General features: G+C 31.6%; 1 protein-coding gene across 3 annotated transcripts in view; it reads left to right on the top strand.

Annotated features, from left to right (window-relative positions):
* The window catches only part of LOC142333029 (phosphatidylserine decarboxylase proenzyme, mitochondrial-like), a 101,275-nt gene extending 88,212 nt beyond the window's left edge, over window positions 1-13,063 (top strand). For all 3 annotated transcript variants that reach the window (XM_075379804.1, XM_075379802.1, XM_075379805.1), the window contains exons 6-8: window positions 5,436-5,596; window positions 6,453-6,685; window positions 12,918-13,063. In XM_075379804.1, coding sequence (XP_075235919.1) covers window positions 5,436-5,596; window positions 6,453-6,677 — 386 coding nt within the window. In that variant the 3' untranslated portion in view covers window positions 6,678-6,685; window positions 12,918-13,063. The remainder of the gene's footprint in view (window positions 1-5,435; window positions 5,597-6,452; window positions 6,686-12,917) is intronic.
* Window positions 13,064-18,994: the final 5,931 nt, after the last annotated feature.

The raw sequence follows: 18,994 nt of genomic DNA, 5'->3' as shown, positions 1-18,994 counted from the left end.
TTACTGTATATTGTTATTGATTACAAATCGTTACGTGTTACATGTTTACCGATATCATTTGTCAGAAAAGATATTTATAGACCTCAAGTAAAAGTGATGTATTTATGACCACAAATTCCTTCTTTTTTTTTGTGTGTGTACCGTATATCATAATTTATTATGTGTGTCAATACATCGAAATGATGCTACTAAGATAAGCTATTTTTGTAAATAATAAATAAATCCGTAATCGTCATAGCAATTATACACAAGTCTCACACACACATACACACACACCCACACACACACAAGCACATTTCTGAGATAAAAAATGGTCATATTCTTTCTAGTCTAAATAAAACATTTTACATCGTATAAACGTCGTTCAAATTGTGTAATAAAACCGATTCCTTTGTGAATATAAAACAAAATAACTGCCTTAGATGCCATATAAAATGATTTTGTAACAACGTTTTAAAACTGATGCCGTACATAACCAGTTCCAAGACTAAATGATCTGAAAAGGTTAAGTTTAGAAGAAATAATTAATTAATCTTTATGCTGGCAGTCCTATTTATTACATTTTTTAAAGTAGTTTTAAAATCCACACTATATTGATGAATGTAAACATTAGTTAATGGTATTATATATATTTGAAATTAGTTTTTTTTAATTGTACTACTTTATTAACTATGTATGAAAAGGTTAATTGTTAATAAATTAATTTATTTAGTTATAGAATATAATTTCTTTATTTAATAATTTCTAAAAAACACTAATAATAAAATAGTCTATAATATTTTCATAACGTAAAAGAATAAATAAAATAAAAGAATCAATTTAGAGAACAATGTATATTTACATAAAAATGAAATATTTTGCTAAAATACTGAATACCGAAATATGTACTGAATAAGTTTATATTATGTAATTAGCTACAATTTATGTATAGAGGAAATATGGACTAACAGTTTTTTTTTTTTTTTATATAAAGGAGAACAAAAAATTGTGAATATTATAGTTAAATATAAATTATTAATTTGAAAAGATTATTTTTATTGGTTTGAATGACCGCTGGTTTTAAGTTTGATGACCTAGCTGATGTGGCCTGCAATTGTGAAAAAGATCAAAATATTTTGATTTTATCCGCCTGACCAAATGATATTTTTATCAACAACATTATGTTGTATGTAGATTATAATCGCAATAAAAAAACATTTTTTTTTTTTGTAAAAAAATTTGGGTCCAGTTTTCCAGGTCGCTCAACAGTGAGCGACTTTGTATATTATTTTGTTTTTAACAGCCACAAATTGAAAAACAAATAAGGGATCAGAAATTATAAAAAATTGTCAGGTCTGGTCCCATGGAACCCTCTTTTTTAATAAAGTTCCCATTTTTTTTAATATTTATAGTTGTAGATGTACTTCCAGTTATAGCTGTAACTGGAAGTAACTTGTAACAAGCGATAGACCGAATAAACAAATGGAAAAAAAATTGATCACCTATTTCAATTTTTGTTTTATTCATGAAATTAATTTAAAATTATCTAAAATTTTAATTTATGAGTAAAAATGTAAGCTAACACATGAAGCTTGTTGATTGATCACTAATAGGTCTGTTGTTTGTTTGGGATAAATAAAAAAACTTGATCATTCGCGACGAAATTTTTACCCATGTTTATTGGCATAACGTGAGAGGATTTTTTGATATATTTCATCTCAAAAAAAAAAAGAAAATATGTATATGTAGTAGTGGTGATTTGCCAGTTGAAGCACAAACTTTAATGAACTGTGAGGCTCTTATCGCTTTGAGCCACGTTTGAACTGAATGATTCAAATCAATAGAATGAATAATATTACAAAAATAATAGTTAACAATGATGGGCTTCTTCTCATGGGGACTGTGTATGAGGCCAGAGTGGTCTCATGGGAGGCTAGCCAATCATCTCCATCAACCAGTAACAGATGGGATATCCCTGGAACGCTGTTTTAGGGGAGGTACAATGGGGTACCCTTATAATGTCTCTGCAAACATTTGTCCAATTTTCAAAATTCAAAAGGGGTATTTGTTAGTAGATTGAGAAGGCTAACTTTTGCATACATCAGGTATACATTCGATCTAACAGATCATGGTTATTCAAAAATGTATATGTATATAAAGTTTGTCCGTTTGTTTGTTATCACATCATGCGAGAACCAATCGATCGATTACTTTCAAAATTTACAGGATACATTCATGTTATCCCAGGGAAGGTTTTAAGCCATCGACCAAGGCCCTAGCTCCCTTGAAGGTTAAGATATTAGAAATATTCATTTTCTTCGCCCCTAAAGATGGTGAAGTTGTGAATTAAAAATATTCAAGGGAAAAATAGATTAATCCGTTTACTTTGTTATTATATTTGCGCCTCCACGGCAAAGAAATAAGTTATGAATTTTTCACCATCAAAGGTGTGTGTATTTTAGTTTCTGTTAATAAATATTTTCTATCTTTTGTAATTTAGTTTCTTTTTCAGTTTTCTATAAAGCCTGAATAGTATAATTGTTAATCATTATTATTCTCATAAATATGAGGATAACGTACAGTGCAGGGGTGTTCAGGGGGAGTAGTTTTCTGGTTAGATTGGGATGGCGATTAAAGCAAGCTCTGCGGGTGTGCAGGGTGCTGGTCCCTGTGGCAAGTTTGGAATTGTGAGTGAAATGAACTCTGCGGCCATAGGGTAGACCTGGGGAGGCTCCAAGGAGCCCCTGAGTTGACTCTGAGATTCACCTGGGCTTACCTGAACCCTGAGGGTCCAGGTTCTGGCTAGTATGTATATATATATATATATATATATATATATATATAAAGTAACAAATATATTCTTGCTGCTCTTGAAAATAGGAAAAATAATCACAGGATGAAAATTCAACAAAAAATAAGATCATTGGAACTGTAAAACATAAGAGAAGTAAAAAATCTACGTTTGTTACCTGATATGGAACTACCTGTACATACCATTACCAATAACTATGAAACAATCGGTATACAACCGTGCATTTGAGCATAGTAAGCATAGCAGATATTAAAGAAATGGGAATTTTTAAAGGGGTAAATGAAAATCTAAAACTTTGTTTTAGAATACATTTAGAAAAAAATTTACACCATTTAAAAATTAGCTTATATAACAATTACATCTTAACAATAATATCCTTCAATGTTTATTTCTTGCTAGTATGCATTCTTGAACTTTCTGTACAACTGTTTGAAACATTTCAAATGTAACATTTGCATTTATTTTAATAATGATCCTTTTACATTCATTAATATTTCAAAGTTTGGGGTTATGCTTAACAAAAAACAATAAAAAGCAGTCAACATGCACTTATAGAATGGAGATTGTACTGATTATGGATTGCTTCAATTTCCCAAATTGATATGATTCCCTAACAGTTGTTACACTAACTTTTTGAAAATGTGACTTATCAAGTTGTCTTAACTGATTTTTGTTTTTTTTTGTCTTCAGTCATTTGACTGGTTTGATACAGCTCCCCAAGATTCCCTATCTAGTGCTAGTCATTTCATTTCATTATACCCTCTACATCCTACATCCCTAACAATTTGTTTTACATATTCCAAACGTGGCCTGCCTACACAATTTTTCCCTTCTACCTGTCCTTCCAATATTAAAGCGACTATTCCAGGATGCCTTAGTATGTGGCCTATAAGTCTGTCTCTTCTTTTAACTATATTTTGCCAAATGCTTCTTTCTTCATCTATTTGCCGCAATACCTCTTCATTTGTCACTTTATCTACTCGTCTGATTTTTAACATTCTCCTATAGCACCACATTTCAAAAGCTTCTAATCTTTTCTTCTCAGATACTCCGATCGTCCAAGTTTCACTTCCATATAAAGCGACACTCCAAACATATACTTTCAAAAATCTTTTAGGTTTTAGACTTTCAAACATAGATAGTACCAGAAATGTTGTTTATATACAAACTATTTAAATATAAATATGCTCGTGTGATATCTATGAATCGGGATGAAAATTTTGGTCATTTTCAGTCTTATTTAAAGTTTACTGTTAAGGTTTAGGCTTTAATTATAGAACAAACTGCAATTTTTTTGAAAATTACAAAGTTTAGATTGATAACATTCTTTGTAAAGTTGTGTGCAGTAAAGTTGTTGTGTGATACAACAATGTTTGTATCAGGCAAGGCCAATTGTGTTAAGACTATAAAATGGTTTCAACATTTGCAGGTATATAAAGTTATTTTCCCTTAACTATAAATTTTTCTTTTGTGTAAGGATGTTTCTTTGAATCCTAATTCAGGTATTTAATATACAAGCAGATGAGACAGGATCATTACAAAATAAAGTAGTGTGAATGTATTGAATGCAGTCTCATTTTTGTAACTTCATTTTATAGCAAATACAATATACGAGCTGCTACCCAAAAGTACAGGGAATTTGAATTTTGCGCGCGAACCATTGCTGGTACGACCTGCTGCCGCTAGATGTGGCTAACAGTACTCGTTGTGAATCAGTGTTCCAACAGCTGTGACGGTGAGAGGCTGCATTGTTGACTTTCGTGCGGTTGTGTAACGTCGTGTTTTACTGCTTCGACGAAGTTCTAAATGGCAGATTTTAAAGAGCAAAGAACCCTCATCAAATTTTGTTTCGTGCTTAAAAAACCGGTGCAGAAACCTATCGCATGCTTGTGGAAGCATTTGGTGACAATGCTATGAGTAAAAGTAAAACTTTTTTGCGGTACAAACGATTCAAAGGTAGACGAACAACAGTCGATGACAATGAGCGTTTAGGAAGACCATCAACAAGCGCAACACCGGAAAAATCGCGAAAGTGCAAGAGGCTATTGTTGCAGATCGTAGACAAACAATCTATGATGTTTGTGTAATCGTACAAATGTAGCTGTTTGGAATTTCTTGGCTTCCAAAAAGATGGTAGTGATTCCCCACCCACCCTATTTGCCTGACCTTGCCACGTGCGACTTTTTTTCTCTTTCCGAAAATAAAATTTCAATTGAAAGGCCGTCGTTTTAACACAATTGAGGAGTTTCAGGAAGAAACGCAGAATGTGCTTCAAACACTTACAACTGCAGACTTCCAGGGATGCATGGAATCATGGGAAAAACGCTGGGATCACTGTATCAATGCCCAAGGGGATTACTTTGAAGGAGACAGTGGAAATTATAAGCTATGGTAAGCTATTTTATTTTTATGGTAAAATTCCCTGAACTTTTGGGTAGCACCTTGTACGCATTAATCCACTAACAGTATGGTTGTGTAGTGGTGTATTTACAGATGTACTGATTGCTTACACAGAATCTAGTTTTGTCAATATCGCAGAGAAAAGTTTTCATTTCTGTTTGGCCTACCCTGAAGTTTTATTACTTTTATTGTAAATTATTTGAGATGATGTAAAATTCAAAATTGTTTGTTATTTTTGTTTCAGGGGAACTTTTAAGTGTAAGTCCAAAAGTAGCAAGTTGGATACCAGAATTATTTTCTTTAAACGAGAGAGTTATATATTTTGGTGAATGGGAACATGGTTTCTTTAGTATGACCGCAGTTGGTGCTACAAATGTTGGATCAATTAGAGTTCATTCTGATGAAGTATAGTAACATTTAATTTCTTTAATTTGAATTTAATAATTGTAATATATTTAAATTGCAATTTGTAATATCTAGGAAGAATATTCAGTGAAAACATTAGATCTCTTATGAATTCTAATAATTTTTAAAAATTTACGAAAGAATTTTTAAGAAAGAAAACACTTAGTATTTTTCTTTTTTTAATTATTACATTTTTAAAGAACGTTGGGTTAATTCTGTAAATTAATGTTAGTTGGAGTAAAGCTTAACTTTATAAAAGTCAAAATGTAAATAAATCCAATCGTTAAAACAACAGCACTACCTACTGGATTTAATTCAAACTACTCTCTAAACACAGTAGTCGGTTCAAAATACGCCTAACTTTCTTTCTACCGGTCAGATCAAGGATTTCATTAGCTTTAAATCTTCTCTGGACAACGCAGATCATTTGCAAAAAACCACGTGTAAATTGGTCCAGTAGTTTTTTAGTCTACAGCGGACACGCATATGAACATTGCCTTTTTGTATATATAGATTATTATGTTTCGATCAGAATAAAAATTTATTCATTTATTTATTAATAATAATAATGATCTTAATAAATATGTGCTCGAATAATTTTCATTAACATCTTGTGAATATTTTGTAGTTATTGTTTTTATTTGGTATCTTCATGTATTGTGTTTATTTTAAGTAAATAATTTGAACGTTAATTTTTTTTAATTATAATTTTTGTTTTATTAGGTTTCCCGTGATCCATTCAGGAAAATGTTGGGACAGCCCTTTTTTTCTGTGGAGTAGCATATTTATATATTCGTTCTATATTTTATGTAACTTATATACCGATGAGAATAAAAAAATTATTTTTTGTTTACAGAGTTTGCATACAAATGGGAGAAGATGGGCTCAAGGTATTAAGTACAAAGATAAAAATTTTGATATGACCTGGGAGAAAGGTGAAGAAGTTGGAGAATTCAGAATGGGTTCGACAATCGTTATATTGTTTGAGGCACCAAAAGGATATAAATTTAACGCCGTGCCAAGTCAAAGAGTGAAAGTCGGACAGTCCGTTACATGTCCCTTTAAATGCAATGAAGAATGATATAGATTGTAAGTGAACTTTAACGTTAAATTTACGTATTTATATGTTAAGTATATTTTTAAACAGTAGTTAACCCTTTGAAAACCATTTGACAATTTTTCACCAGGTTCAGTTTTATGCTAAAAAGATCAACCGGTAAACAAAGATAATTGTTATTTTGAACTTAACGTTTGTTTACGTTTTTATTTTTAGCGAAAATTTAATCGTGTTTGTAGCGTAATTCGTAAATGTTGTTCATTTATTAATGTTTTCGGTTGGCCATGATATAGTTCATTTGGAGTGAAAAGGAATGCTTTATTTTATTTATTTAGTTTTTTTACAATACTGTATTTATTGGTGTGTTGCAGAGTACACATAGATGAGCTGAGAACTTTGTGCATTTATTGTTTTTCAGACCATAATATTCAGATTGTAATATTATACTTATTTCATCTTAAGTATTTTGTTTTATTTTTTCCAGCAATATTTATTAGCGAGTTGCTACAATACACAAAATGTGCAGTATATTTTGAACATCAATTGATCGGGAACATAGGAACATTCAATCCGATTGATAGTGATTTGTGCGCCGACAGTTCTAAAAAAATTAATTTTACAAATTTGACTAAAATTTAACAGTTTTTGTCAAAAATCATGAAATTTGCAGGTTTAACAAAATACAGGATAACAATTCTAATAATCATGATTCCCATGGTAAATTTGTTTCTTGATTTTGAGTCAAGTTACTTCACTAATTTTTTTGAATTTTTTTATTTCTTTTCTTGGGTTCTCTAATCTTTAGAAAATTTTTAAATAAGATGTGACCATAAAAAATATTTCTAGTTGATTTCCTACAATTAAAAAAAACAGCTAAAAATATTTATAATAAAAAAATCTTTAGAATTTTTTAGCACAAGCTTACAAATAGCCACACCATTAGGCTCTGTATAATTTTTTTTACTAACAATTATAAGCATGCAGTTTATTTTTAACTATCTCCAAGAAAGGTCGATCCTTAAAGTGCTAATACAGATTTGACAATAATTTATGAAGAAATTAAATAATAGCTAAATATATTATTTTTATATCTTTTATCATAATACTTTTACACTGATTTTAATATTTGTACCCTCCCCTGCATTGAATTTTTTTGTATTTTCTAGTTTGTGTAATCCTAATAATACATGCATACATTATTTTTTTTTTTTTTTTTTTTAATAAAAATGTAATTTTACTGTGACAGAAAAAATGAAATCCTCTAAATCAGATGGTTGATGTACTGTACATAAAATCTATTAATTGAGTTTATTGTGCTATATATGTGTTCTCCTGTCCTAAGAGTTCATGTTTTGAAAAAAATGCAGAATTTTGCATATATGAGGGATATCTCTAAAGTAAGACTGCTAGGAAATTTCTCTTCTTAAGGTTAGGAAACCTGTGTCATTTATGGCCACGCTAGTAATATACACATCATTGTTATTTATAAGTTGTAGTATCTTTGATTACTACATGTGAGTTATTATGTTATAAAATTAATAGAAAAATCAATGTTGCCACTGACAATGAAATATGTGGAATCGTACGTTTTTTAAACCGTCAAAACAATAAGCCGGCTGAAATTCATAGGCTGTTAATTGCTGTATATGATGACAATGTAATGAAGAAAGAATTGTCCGAAAATGGTGTGAAAGATTTAGAAATAACAGAATTACTGTGCATGACGAAGAACGTTTGGAGAGGCCCTCGATAATCACGGAGGTGTTGTTGAGATGCGTCGATGATGAAATGTGAAAAGATCATCGCTCAACAATTTCCAACCTTGGCCTTCTTTTTCCTGATGTTTCAAGAGCTGTTATCGGTCGCATTGTTTATGACCATTTAGGTTTCAGAAAGGTTTGTGCACGGTCTTAACAGAACTTCATAAAAAATCTAAATGGGATCTGCTTTGGAATTTTTGATGCGCTACACAGAAAAAGTAGACGAGGAAAGGAAAACTATTTGTACAAGCTGTTGGAAAAAACAGGCTGAATTATTAATCTGTTAATACTCACGACTCAATTTTCCATGACGTTATTAAAGGGTTGCTCTTTGCTTTTAAAAACACAGTTTCATTTTAATACTTTTCTCAACACATTGGCCGCAGGATGTTTTGATTGACACCAGCAAGTACCATACGTAATTTTATCACTCGATTTGACAGTTTTATGACCCTTTTATTCTGCACTTTAATATTACAGTATTTTCATGAATAAGATTTACTTGGTTTTTGAAACGGTTCAATCTTAGCAGTTAGCTTACACCGTATTTAATGTTAAGATAACAATTTGCCGGGCAATTGACCTCAATTGCTGTTCTCGGCAAACAAACGACAAACAGTTTATTCACTGTATCTATATTTGTTAACTTAATATTTGGCAGAATGAGCTGACAGCTCTGTTCGGTGATTTAACATCTTTGCTATGCAGTATTACTACTGAGTGGCAAAATAAACCGGTTTGAATCAAAATGAAACATACAACAGTTGTTATTTTTTTCTTAGAAACAATCATCACTTATAGATCTACCGTCTAAAACTAGTATTTTCCACTCTTAAACTCCAAATTATTATTTCATAATAACTGTTTCCTTCTGATAAATCTTTCCTTGGCCTTTGTTATTTTGTTTTCACTTCTGTAGTCAACTCTTATCATTGTACCTAAGTATTGATTTAATTGTTCAATTTTTCCTTCCCTTATCCATTCATTCATTGGGTTATTTTCTTCTATCCTAATTAGTTTTTGTTTTCTTAACATTCATTTTCATTCCATATTTTGTCATACTTTTATAATTTCTTTTAACGATAAAAGTAAAACAAAAAAATATAATATGTAGACTGTTAAATTATTAAATTGTGATCTTTCATGTTCATTCAAAGATTTTGACAACAGTAATTTGAAAAGTAACTGGATTTCATCACCGTTATGTACATAGTGGTCACAAATTCCCTTTTCATGATATAACATACAGGTTGGTAACACTTTTTGCGATCAGGTGATTCTAAAGGTTTATCAGCCGCTTTAATTTATTTAACAAAATGCCAGGTTTGTTAGAAATTGATACAATTTTGAAGTTTTCAGTACAGTTTTTGTTTGTACATTGTTAAGTTTAACTGGGAGAAACAAACATTTAGTTAAAGAAAGAAAGACTTGCTTGTTTTTGGACGCATAATTATACAAATGCAAATGAAAGTTTTAAAAAACATAAAAAGACAAGATTTAGCGCATTGATAAGGAAACTCTCAGTAGTAACACCTCAAAATTGGGGGAAAAAGTCTTTTCCCCAGGTCACTCCTCGATTTGAAGTGATTGAGATATCCTTCTAGTTCATTGAATACCTTTGATATTGTTGAAGAATCCTGTTTAAGATCTTTAAGTCTACCAGGAAAAGAGCTTTAGAGCTAAATATTCCCCATTCAACACTTGACAAAGTAATGAATAAAGATCGTGGATATAAACCCTTTAAACCTGTTCATATTGAGATTTCTGATCGGTACATAGTTTTAGAGGAAATTTTTGGCAGAGTTCTTGTAATGGTTTTCTTGATGTTCAGTCACTGAAACCGTTTTTCTTCTTTGACGAGTGTGCCGTTTACCTGAGTAAAATAGATCTTTGAAGTGTTTTGGTGTAAAGAGTATCTCGCTTACATGAGGAAATCCCAGACCGCTCTTTACATTTAATGATGTGGGCAGCAATATTTAAATGCATCTCATAGGATCTTACTTTTTTATGTTTATAACATTTTATTGTTTCATACCTTAAAACGCTTGAAAATTATTTTATTCCTCAGCTTCAAATGATTTATGGAATTATAGCAAGATAAAGCTGCAGCTTATTATTCTCACTGTAAAGGACCTTTAAACTTACATTTTGAAGGGTGGTGGATCGATAGGGATTCCAAAATTCAGCGGTCACTAGAAGTCCAGATTTAACAACCTGTAACAACTCTCTTTGGGGAATAATCAAAGAAAAGATTTACCATTTATGGCCAAGGAATGTTGATAGTTAAAAACTGCTGTCGAAGACTGTTTTTACAACTTTGAGCCTTCAATTTAAAAAAGATTGTCTAAACACATTCGGCATCAATATAAAAGAGATTATCTAAACGCATTTGGCAAATGAAAAACTGTCTGTATACAATAAAAGATCACACACAGATGTAATTTAAATTAATTTTTACTTACAAACATATTAGATAAACTTTTAAATTCTGTAATTGCTGAAATTTAAAAAAAAAGTTGACTTATTTTTGCATATTTTTAAGTTGTTCAAATTATAAATTTGTGAATTTATAATATATTTTTCAGTTTTTTCTAATTATTTTAATTTTAGTTCAAAATGTTTAGGGCTGAGATGAGATTATTGAAAATAAAGTAATTTATTAAGGTAAAATAAAAAAAGTCAAACTTTAGCAGATATGTTATCGTGTGTCTGTTATTATTATTATGATTATTAGAAATTCAAATAATTTTGAGAAATCAAAGTTTTTCTAATTATTCCAAATGTATAGTATTTTTTTTTTTAACAAAATGACACATAGTGTACAATACAGGGGGATTCAAAGAAACGGGATACATACATTTCAGTTTATTTTTTAAAGATGACATCTTCCAGGTGACCTCCTCTTCTACGTAAACACTCACGAAGTCTCTTTGTTAAATTTTCATGGTTTGACGTAACATCTCAACTGGAATTTCCGCTATCGCTTCTCGGATCTTTGCCTTCAGTTCTTCTGTTGTAGCAGGTCTACTGTGGAACACTTTGCTTTTAAGGTGACCCCACAAAAACTAATTGCAAGCTGAGAGATCAGGCGATCTGGAAGGCCATCTAATGTCACCGTTTCGTGAAATGACACGTTGTCCAAATAATCGACGTACAGCTGCCGTCGATATTTGTGCGGTATGTGACGTTGCTCCGTCTTGTTGAAACCAGGCTGTGTTAAGAATCGGTGGAAATCTCTTTTGTTGTTCCACAACAAAGGTTTCAAGCACGGCTATGTAACAAGCCGACGTCACTATAATCGCAAGACCGTTGTCATCCTCAAAAAAATAGGGGCCTATAACACCGTAAGATGACGTAGTACACCACACGGTCGCTTTCTGGCTGTGCAATGGACACTGGTGTAGCTGCGTAGGATTTTCTTGTGCCCGGTATCTGAAATTTTGCTCGTTAACAAATCCACTGAGGTGGAAATGCGCTTCGTCTGACATCCACGGTTCGTGAACAAACTCTTTGTTATCGTTTATCTTCTGAAGCATTACATTACAGAATTGTGCTCGCTCAACTGCATCGTTCGGTTTCAGTTCCTGGACGATCTGCAACTTGTACAGATGGTATTGCAAATCCTTCGCTAACATTCTTTGAACACTTGAACTATGCGATTCTAAAGATGCTGAGAGACGACGGATTGACCGATGTGGACTTCGTATAACAGCATCTTGTAAAGCTTGAACATTCTGTGGTGTACGGACGGTTCGCTCACGGCCTGGAGGTTTCTTTTTCATTGCCGAACCGATTTCCTCAAAATTAGATATCCGTGTTTTAATTGCATGTGCTGATGAAACACGGTCGAGCCGTCCCAGATTAAAATGACGGCAAAATTCTCTACGCGCTCCCTCCACACTGTCATTGTTTTTGTAAAACGCTTTGAGAGCAAAAGCACGTTGCGCACCACTTCAAGGATCCATGACAACTAAATGACAGGTTAGGTTAGAGAGGCTGGTGCCACTTATCAAGTGGTACCAATCGCCCACGGCTACCAACACAACTTTCAAAATTTCCCGTTTCTTTGAATCATTCTGTATAATTTATCTATAACAAAATGGGGAAGTTTCAAATAGTCATAATTTTGAAACAAAACATGATTGAGACATGAAGTATCCATCAAAATTAAGAATAATCTCCAAAAAATTTACTTGTTTAATGAATCCCAATAAAAAAATAATGTTTAATAACTACATGAAATTCTCTTCCATTAATTTTTTACAAAACGCAAAACTTCATCAGGTCAAACAACTGCCAACAGCAGAATTATGAATGTGTCTTGACCGAAACTTGCTGTACGATCCTACTGGAGATGCAGGAAACTAAGAATGACCACTCTGTTGTATTACAAGCACCATCTCTTGGCATGGATTTATCAAAAATCCCTTGTAAATATGTTTTATTCATAATTTTTGGGCAAAAAATACATTATATATATAAATTTAAAAAAAAATTGTTTCAGGTACCCTTGAAAATATAAACAGAAATACATACTGTTTTATTTGAAAAATAAAAAGAACACAAGTCACGCAAGACTGACGTTGAATTAGTGTGTTAAGTATAAGTAAGTGTACCAAATTATATTTATAATAAATGTTTGTTTTTTTATTTGTTTTTTTTTTATTTTTACATCTAGAATGCTTCTGTTGAAACTCCTTTTTCTTATTATTTTAACTTGTATGAGATTTGTGCGATTTAACTGTAGTGATGTAAATAAAGAGGGATATCTGAATCCAGTGTTGTTTAATGTTTGATTTTATTAACTTTTCTAAAAAAATTACTTTTAAAGATTTTCAAGTCGTAAAATAATATTTCTTTAATAAATAAGGTATTTATTTATTAAAGAAATACATACTGGATGTAACAGAATGAATCCAAAGGGAGGAAAAGGAACAATGATCCTCTTTTTGTAAATATTATTGTTAGATGAATATATTTTCATTTTTAATTAGTTAAATTTTATATTTCAGCTAATTGAAACAGTGCTGATTAAATGGTGGCTTTTGTTGTACGTGTAAAGAAATTCTTTTTAAAGGTACAAAAATTAAAAAAATTACAAGGATAATTTAAACAAAATAAGTAATCCTTATCTACGCTCCTTTAATACAAAGGAACTAGACTTTGATTAATATCTGTAAAAATACCAAATTTTTTTTATCAACCTCTTTTTATGGTATAAAATCATCGTAGGCGACCTGAAAGACACTAATTATTGCCAAAAATGGCACGGAAGTGATTATCAAGCTTATTAGTGAAAAACTTTGAGTGAATTGGTTTCCTGTTTCCTTCTCCACAGAGCCAAATATGAGGTCTGTTCAGAAAATAACCAAACATTTTTAATTACGTGCCAACTCTATATTTACCTGCACATCTCTATATTTAGATATGTGCAGTTGGCAGCAATGTTCTGCATAACTTCCTCTATAACCAAATGTTCTTGATATATTTTATAGTTTTCATGTTATTATTTGAGTGCAACATGATTAAGTGTTAGCAGCGATTTTTAGGAGCAACGATACAACGTAAAATTTTGTGTGAAACTAAGGAATATTTCACAGAAATGTTTCAACTTTTGAAACTAGCTTACAAAGATGATGCTCTGGGTCGTACGCAATATTGTGAATGGTTTTCACGATTTTAAAGTGGTCGTCATTCAATTGAAGATTACCCTCAACCAGGAAGGCCTTGACTTTGACTAATGACCGATGACAGATTCAGAAAATTAACAATCTGGTACGTGCAAATTACCGATTGACTGTCAAAGAACTTGCAGAAGAGGTTAGCATTTCAATTGAATCATGCCATGATTTGAACGTACATCAAGTTGCAGCAAATTTTGTGTTCCTCGTTACTAGAAAGAACATCAAGTGGATATTTGTCGGCAACTTCTTGAACAAGCCAATGATGATGAAACATTCGTGCAAAGAATCATAATGGGAGACGAAAGTTGGGTTTATGGTTACGACATTGAGACAAAAGTTTAATCATCACAATTGATCGGCAAAGGATAAAGCACATCAGTCTTGTCTTGATCCAATGTCAAAGTGATGCTCTCTGTTTTTTCAATTTTAATAGAAATGTGCATTTTGAATTCTTGCCTCAAGGTGAAACATTGTATTATTTACATTAATATATATATATACAGAATATTAATAAAGTATGTTAGTCCTTAAATCATTTTTCTACAGTAAAACAGAAAAATTAAATTTTACAAATGCTTTTCCCTCGAAATGATGATCTACCCCCCATTAGAGGAAGCTCATACTTTCTTTTAAATGGAAAGAGTAGGATAGTAGGGTAAAGGAAAAAACAAAAATTTTGATATAAATAACAAAGACTCTAACAACCCTAACCAAAATGATAGCTATGTAATGTTTTTCACAGTTAGTTTCAAAAGCAGTCTGCATTACATCTTAAATAACTTAAACTGTTAAGCATAGAAAAATGAAATTTAGTGGATGGTCTTTTTTTTATTATTAGGGTGAATAATTCTAAGATTTTTATGTAAAAATTGTTGTTTTTCATTGTCATTTAAAATGATGCATTACAATGTTTAACTCTGCATTTAAAGTTTCTGAATTACATATGGGACTTTGTATATAGTGGTCCACACCAAAAAAATAGATCATTTTGATCTTTCATTTTACAGTGTGTAACAATTGAAAAATTATTTGCAACGCCACATTTTATTAACAGCTGATAAATATATTAAGTCATAAGACCTAATTTTATTTGCTACAAACACTTACATTTATTTTTCCACAAAGACACTATTTACAGATATCTTCCAACAGTAAACGTGTTTTCTCATTCCATCAGTGAAGAATACTGCTGGTTTTTCCTAGATATGTCCTTACTGTGTCCTTCAGTTCATCATCCGTGTTGAAATGAATATCTTTTAATCGGGAAAATAAATGAAAATCTCAGGACTTCAAACCAGGTGACATTGGAGGGTATGGAGTAGGTTCATATTTCAACCCCACAATAGCCTTGAGGTTTCATGCGTGCAATGTGTATGGCTGAGCATTATCGTGTGAAGATTTATGGACTTTATGGGTAGTCAAACATGACACGCATATCTGCTAAGGTCAGATGTCATGGAACTTGAATGACCCGGCTTTGGGTCCATTGTTTGGAATCTCAGAACTCTAAGAGAATGTTTTTTAGAGAGGTTTGTGTTTTGAATTTTTTTATGTGCTGGTATTCCATGCACTGTTGTTTTTCTTCTTGGTCATAATCGAAAAAGAAGGCATTTCACGCCTAACGATAACATTTCTTTCACTATTGTTTATTCTTTTCTGCGAGTTTGGATGGCAATCCACCATGAATAGATTAGATTTTACAGAAGCTCAGTTGTCCAATTATGTATGTTCTGTATTTTCTTTTGGTATGCCTACCTAGGTGTGATACAACTGTTATTTTGTATCGGTTTATTCATCCCTTTTCACTGGTCCTCATCAGTCACAGAAATCTGTAAACCGTTGAAAAGTTCATCCTTAATATTCGCTTTGCCAGCTTCTAATGCACAATTATTAATAATGTCACTAACATTCATTTTTTCTCTATTAAAAGTTATTATTCGCTGGATCTTGATTTTTTTTTTTACACCTAAAGAACCCAAAAAACCGGATGGAAATTTTCCAGATGTTAATGTTCATTAGTGCATGTGTGTGTGTTCAGTAGTTGGCCTCTAAATCACGTTACATCTCAAGAACTACTGGACCAATTTTGACCAAACTTGGTCAGATTACATCTTTATATGGGGGGGCATTGATGCCATTAAATTTTCTACTTAAAAAGTCAAGGGTATGAGGCTGTAAAGCAAGGTCACCTTCAGTATCTTGAGATTTCACCTAATTAAGGTTATATTTTTTTAGGCGTTTGTTCATGATTAAAACATAATAATATTTGGAAAAAAGTTTGCAAAATCGCACTCCATCACAAAAAATGCTGTTGTAGTCTTCTGCTATATTGTCACATCACAAGTGAGCACTGTAATTAAATAAATGAATAATATTTAAAGTGTAAAAAAGTAACTCGTTCTGGCCCGGTCTTGAACTCAATAACTGGTGTATTAAACCCCTTGCCGACTGTACAAGTGAAATTTAGTTGATGCCAACTATTGCCGCTAATACCACCACATCTGTGTGAATTAAATATGGTATGAATAATCGCTTTAGTTAGAATCATTGAATTAAATAAACAAAAAAATGTTATATTTAAATAAAATTATATATATTTTAAATTAAGTGTGCCGTGCATCAGAAACAACCCACAGTTGTAAGGAATGTCCTATTAGTGTGTCGTCAGTTTTTTCAAGTTACAATTAGCAATAAATGTCTCCTCTAAATATCAAATAATGCTACGCAGATGCATATTATACATCAAAATTAGGGTTTTTTTTTAATATTATAAGAAAAAAGTTGCCCCAATAGTATAATATGTATGAAATTCATTAATTTATTGTGTGTAATGTAAGAAATTTAAATAAATAAGATAGATCATTTGAAATTTATAATTTTTTTAAAAAAATAAATAGAATTTCACTTCTTTAAATTTAGATTCAGTTGGAAAAAATAGGAACAATTTAGAATACAACAAAAACATTACATAACTCGATTCTCAAAAATAAATTAAACACAATCAAAATTAAAGCATACAGTTAGTGTTGCCTATCTAATTTTTCAAAGGTTTAAATTTATTGTACTAGAAACAGCTGTTTTTAATTTTTACAAATTCATAACATTTATCTGTTTAGTTTTGTTTTTAATAATAAAAGTTGATTTGTTTTTCATGAACATTATTACACCAATTTTCACAGAATTATAGTCTACAAGTTTTGAAAATAAAACTTGGCCATTTATTGTTCATTTAACATTATTGTACTTCAAATCTAAAAAAAATGTTTTTCATCGCTAAATTTTTCTGTTTTACGTTATATATGAAAACTACAAAATATATAGTTCTGAGACCTATGTTATTCAATTTTTCAGGTCAAAAATTTAAGAAATCGTCTTGTTTACCCCTCTTAAAAATTTCAATACGACTTTAACCAGGGAACAAAAATCTGGGCAAAGTTTTTCACTAGCCGTGACTTGATAAGCATTTTCAAACATACATTTATATATATGAACTTTTTCCTTATTTCAAGCTCTAGCATCAGTTCCTAAATTATTTCCCTTAACTCCTGGTTCAGTCTGTCTATAATTAGCAGATATTTTTTGTTATTTTCTTATGTAATACATGAATTGAAAATACTTACATTGTTGTGGAAATTAATTGAAGCATACTGTGGAAAAAAATTTCACAAGTTTGGTCACAACACCACTGCTGTTTGCAAGGTCACATTTGTTTTAGCTGCTTTGTAAACAGCTGTGCTTACAATTGCTTTGTTTGTCTTTTATAATGTAATGTGGAGTTACATAAGTAGTGTTTTTTATACAAAGTGGTTATTTAGTCCTGTTACCCAATTTTAAATGTAATTTAAGAAAGGGAAATTTAGGTGGAATAAAAAATGTATTTGTTACATAAAAAAAGCTATTACTTATATAATTGTTAAATGCTCAAAATCCCCATCCCTTGCGGTTATACACATACGGACTTTTTTCTGCATATTAGCAGAAACCTTTTTAAGAGATTCATTGGAAATATTTCTGATTAAGTCTGTAATGTTGATTTTAAGTTCATCAATAGCGTGAGGATTGTTTTTGAAGGCCTCAGACTTAATATAGCCCCACAAAAAGTAGTCAGCAGATGTGAGATTTGGGGGACCTGGGAGGCCATAAGCCCTTGCTTATTATTCGATCATCAAAGAACTCTTGCAGAAAATCTACGGTTTCTCGAGACGTGTGGCATGTAGCACTGTCTTGCTGAAACCAGAAATACCGTTCTTGAAGTTCCAGGAGGGACACAAATTGGCGCACAATATTCCTGTATACTTCACCGTTTACTGTCTGTTCGAAGAATACGGGTCCGACTATACGATGACGGGATATCGCACACCAAACACCAATTTTTTCAGGATGCAAAGATTTTTCTTATAAAGCGTTAGGATTTTCAACCGCCCAAATTCGACAGTTTTGACTGTTCACATAACCACCAAGATGGATCCAAGCTTCATTGCTAAAGAACACTGCGTTTAAAAATTTGATTCTGTTATCGTTTACGAGAGACCTAAACCGACGGCAATATTGCAATTGCTTGTTTAAATCTGGAGGCTGAAGCTCTTGGACTAATCGTACGCAATACGGATACAATTTCAATTTTTTAGAAGCTTTCTGAACACTTGAATATGACAAACCGACTTTTCTCCTCAGGAAAGTTTTCGTAAACTTTTCTGTGGAGAAGTGAGCAATCTTGTTTTCACATTCTCTAAAACGTCATCTATCAAGCAAGTCGGTCGACCGCTACGTTTTCTGTTGCAAACACTACCTGTCTCTCAAAATCAGTTTGGTAGCCTAGAAATTGACTTTTTTTTTGGCGGAGGTACACCAACAAATTTAATTTGAAACTATTCTTAGCAAACGAGTTCTTAGCAAA

This window comes from Lycorma delicatula, chromosome 12, assembly GCF_047948215.1.
Source record: "Lycorma delicatula isolate Av1 chromosome 12, ASM4794821v1, whole genome shotgun sequence".
Classification (NCBI taxonomy): Eukaryota; Metazoa; Arthropoda; class Insecta; order Hemiptera; family Fulgoridae; genus Lycorma; species Lycorma delicatula.
This window is presented reverse-complemented; position numbering and strand designations above follow the sequence as displayed.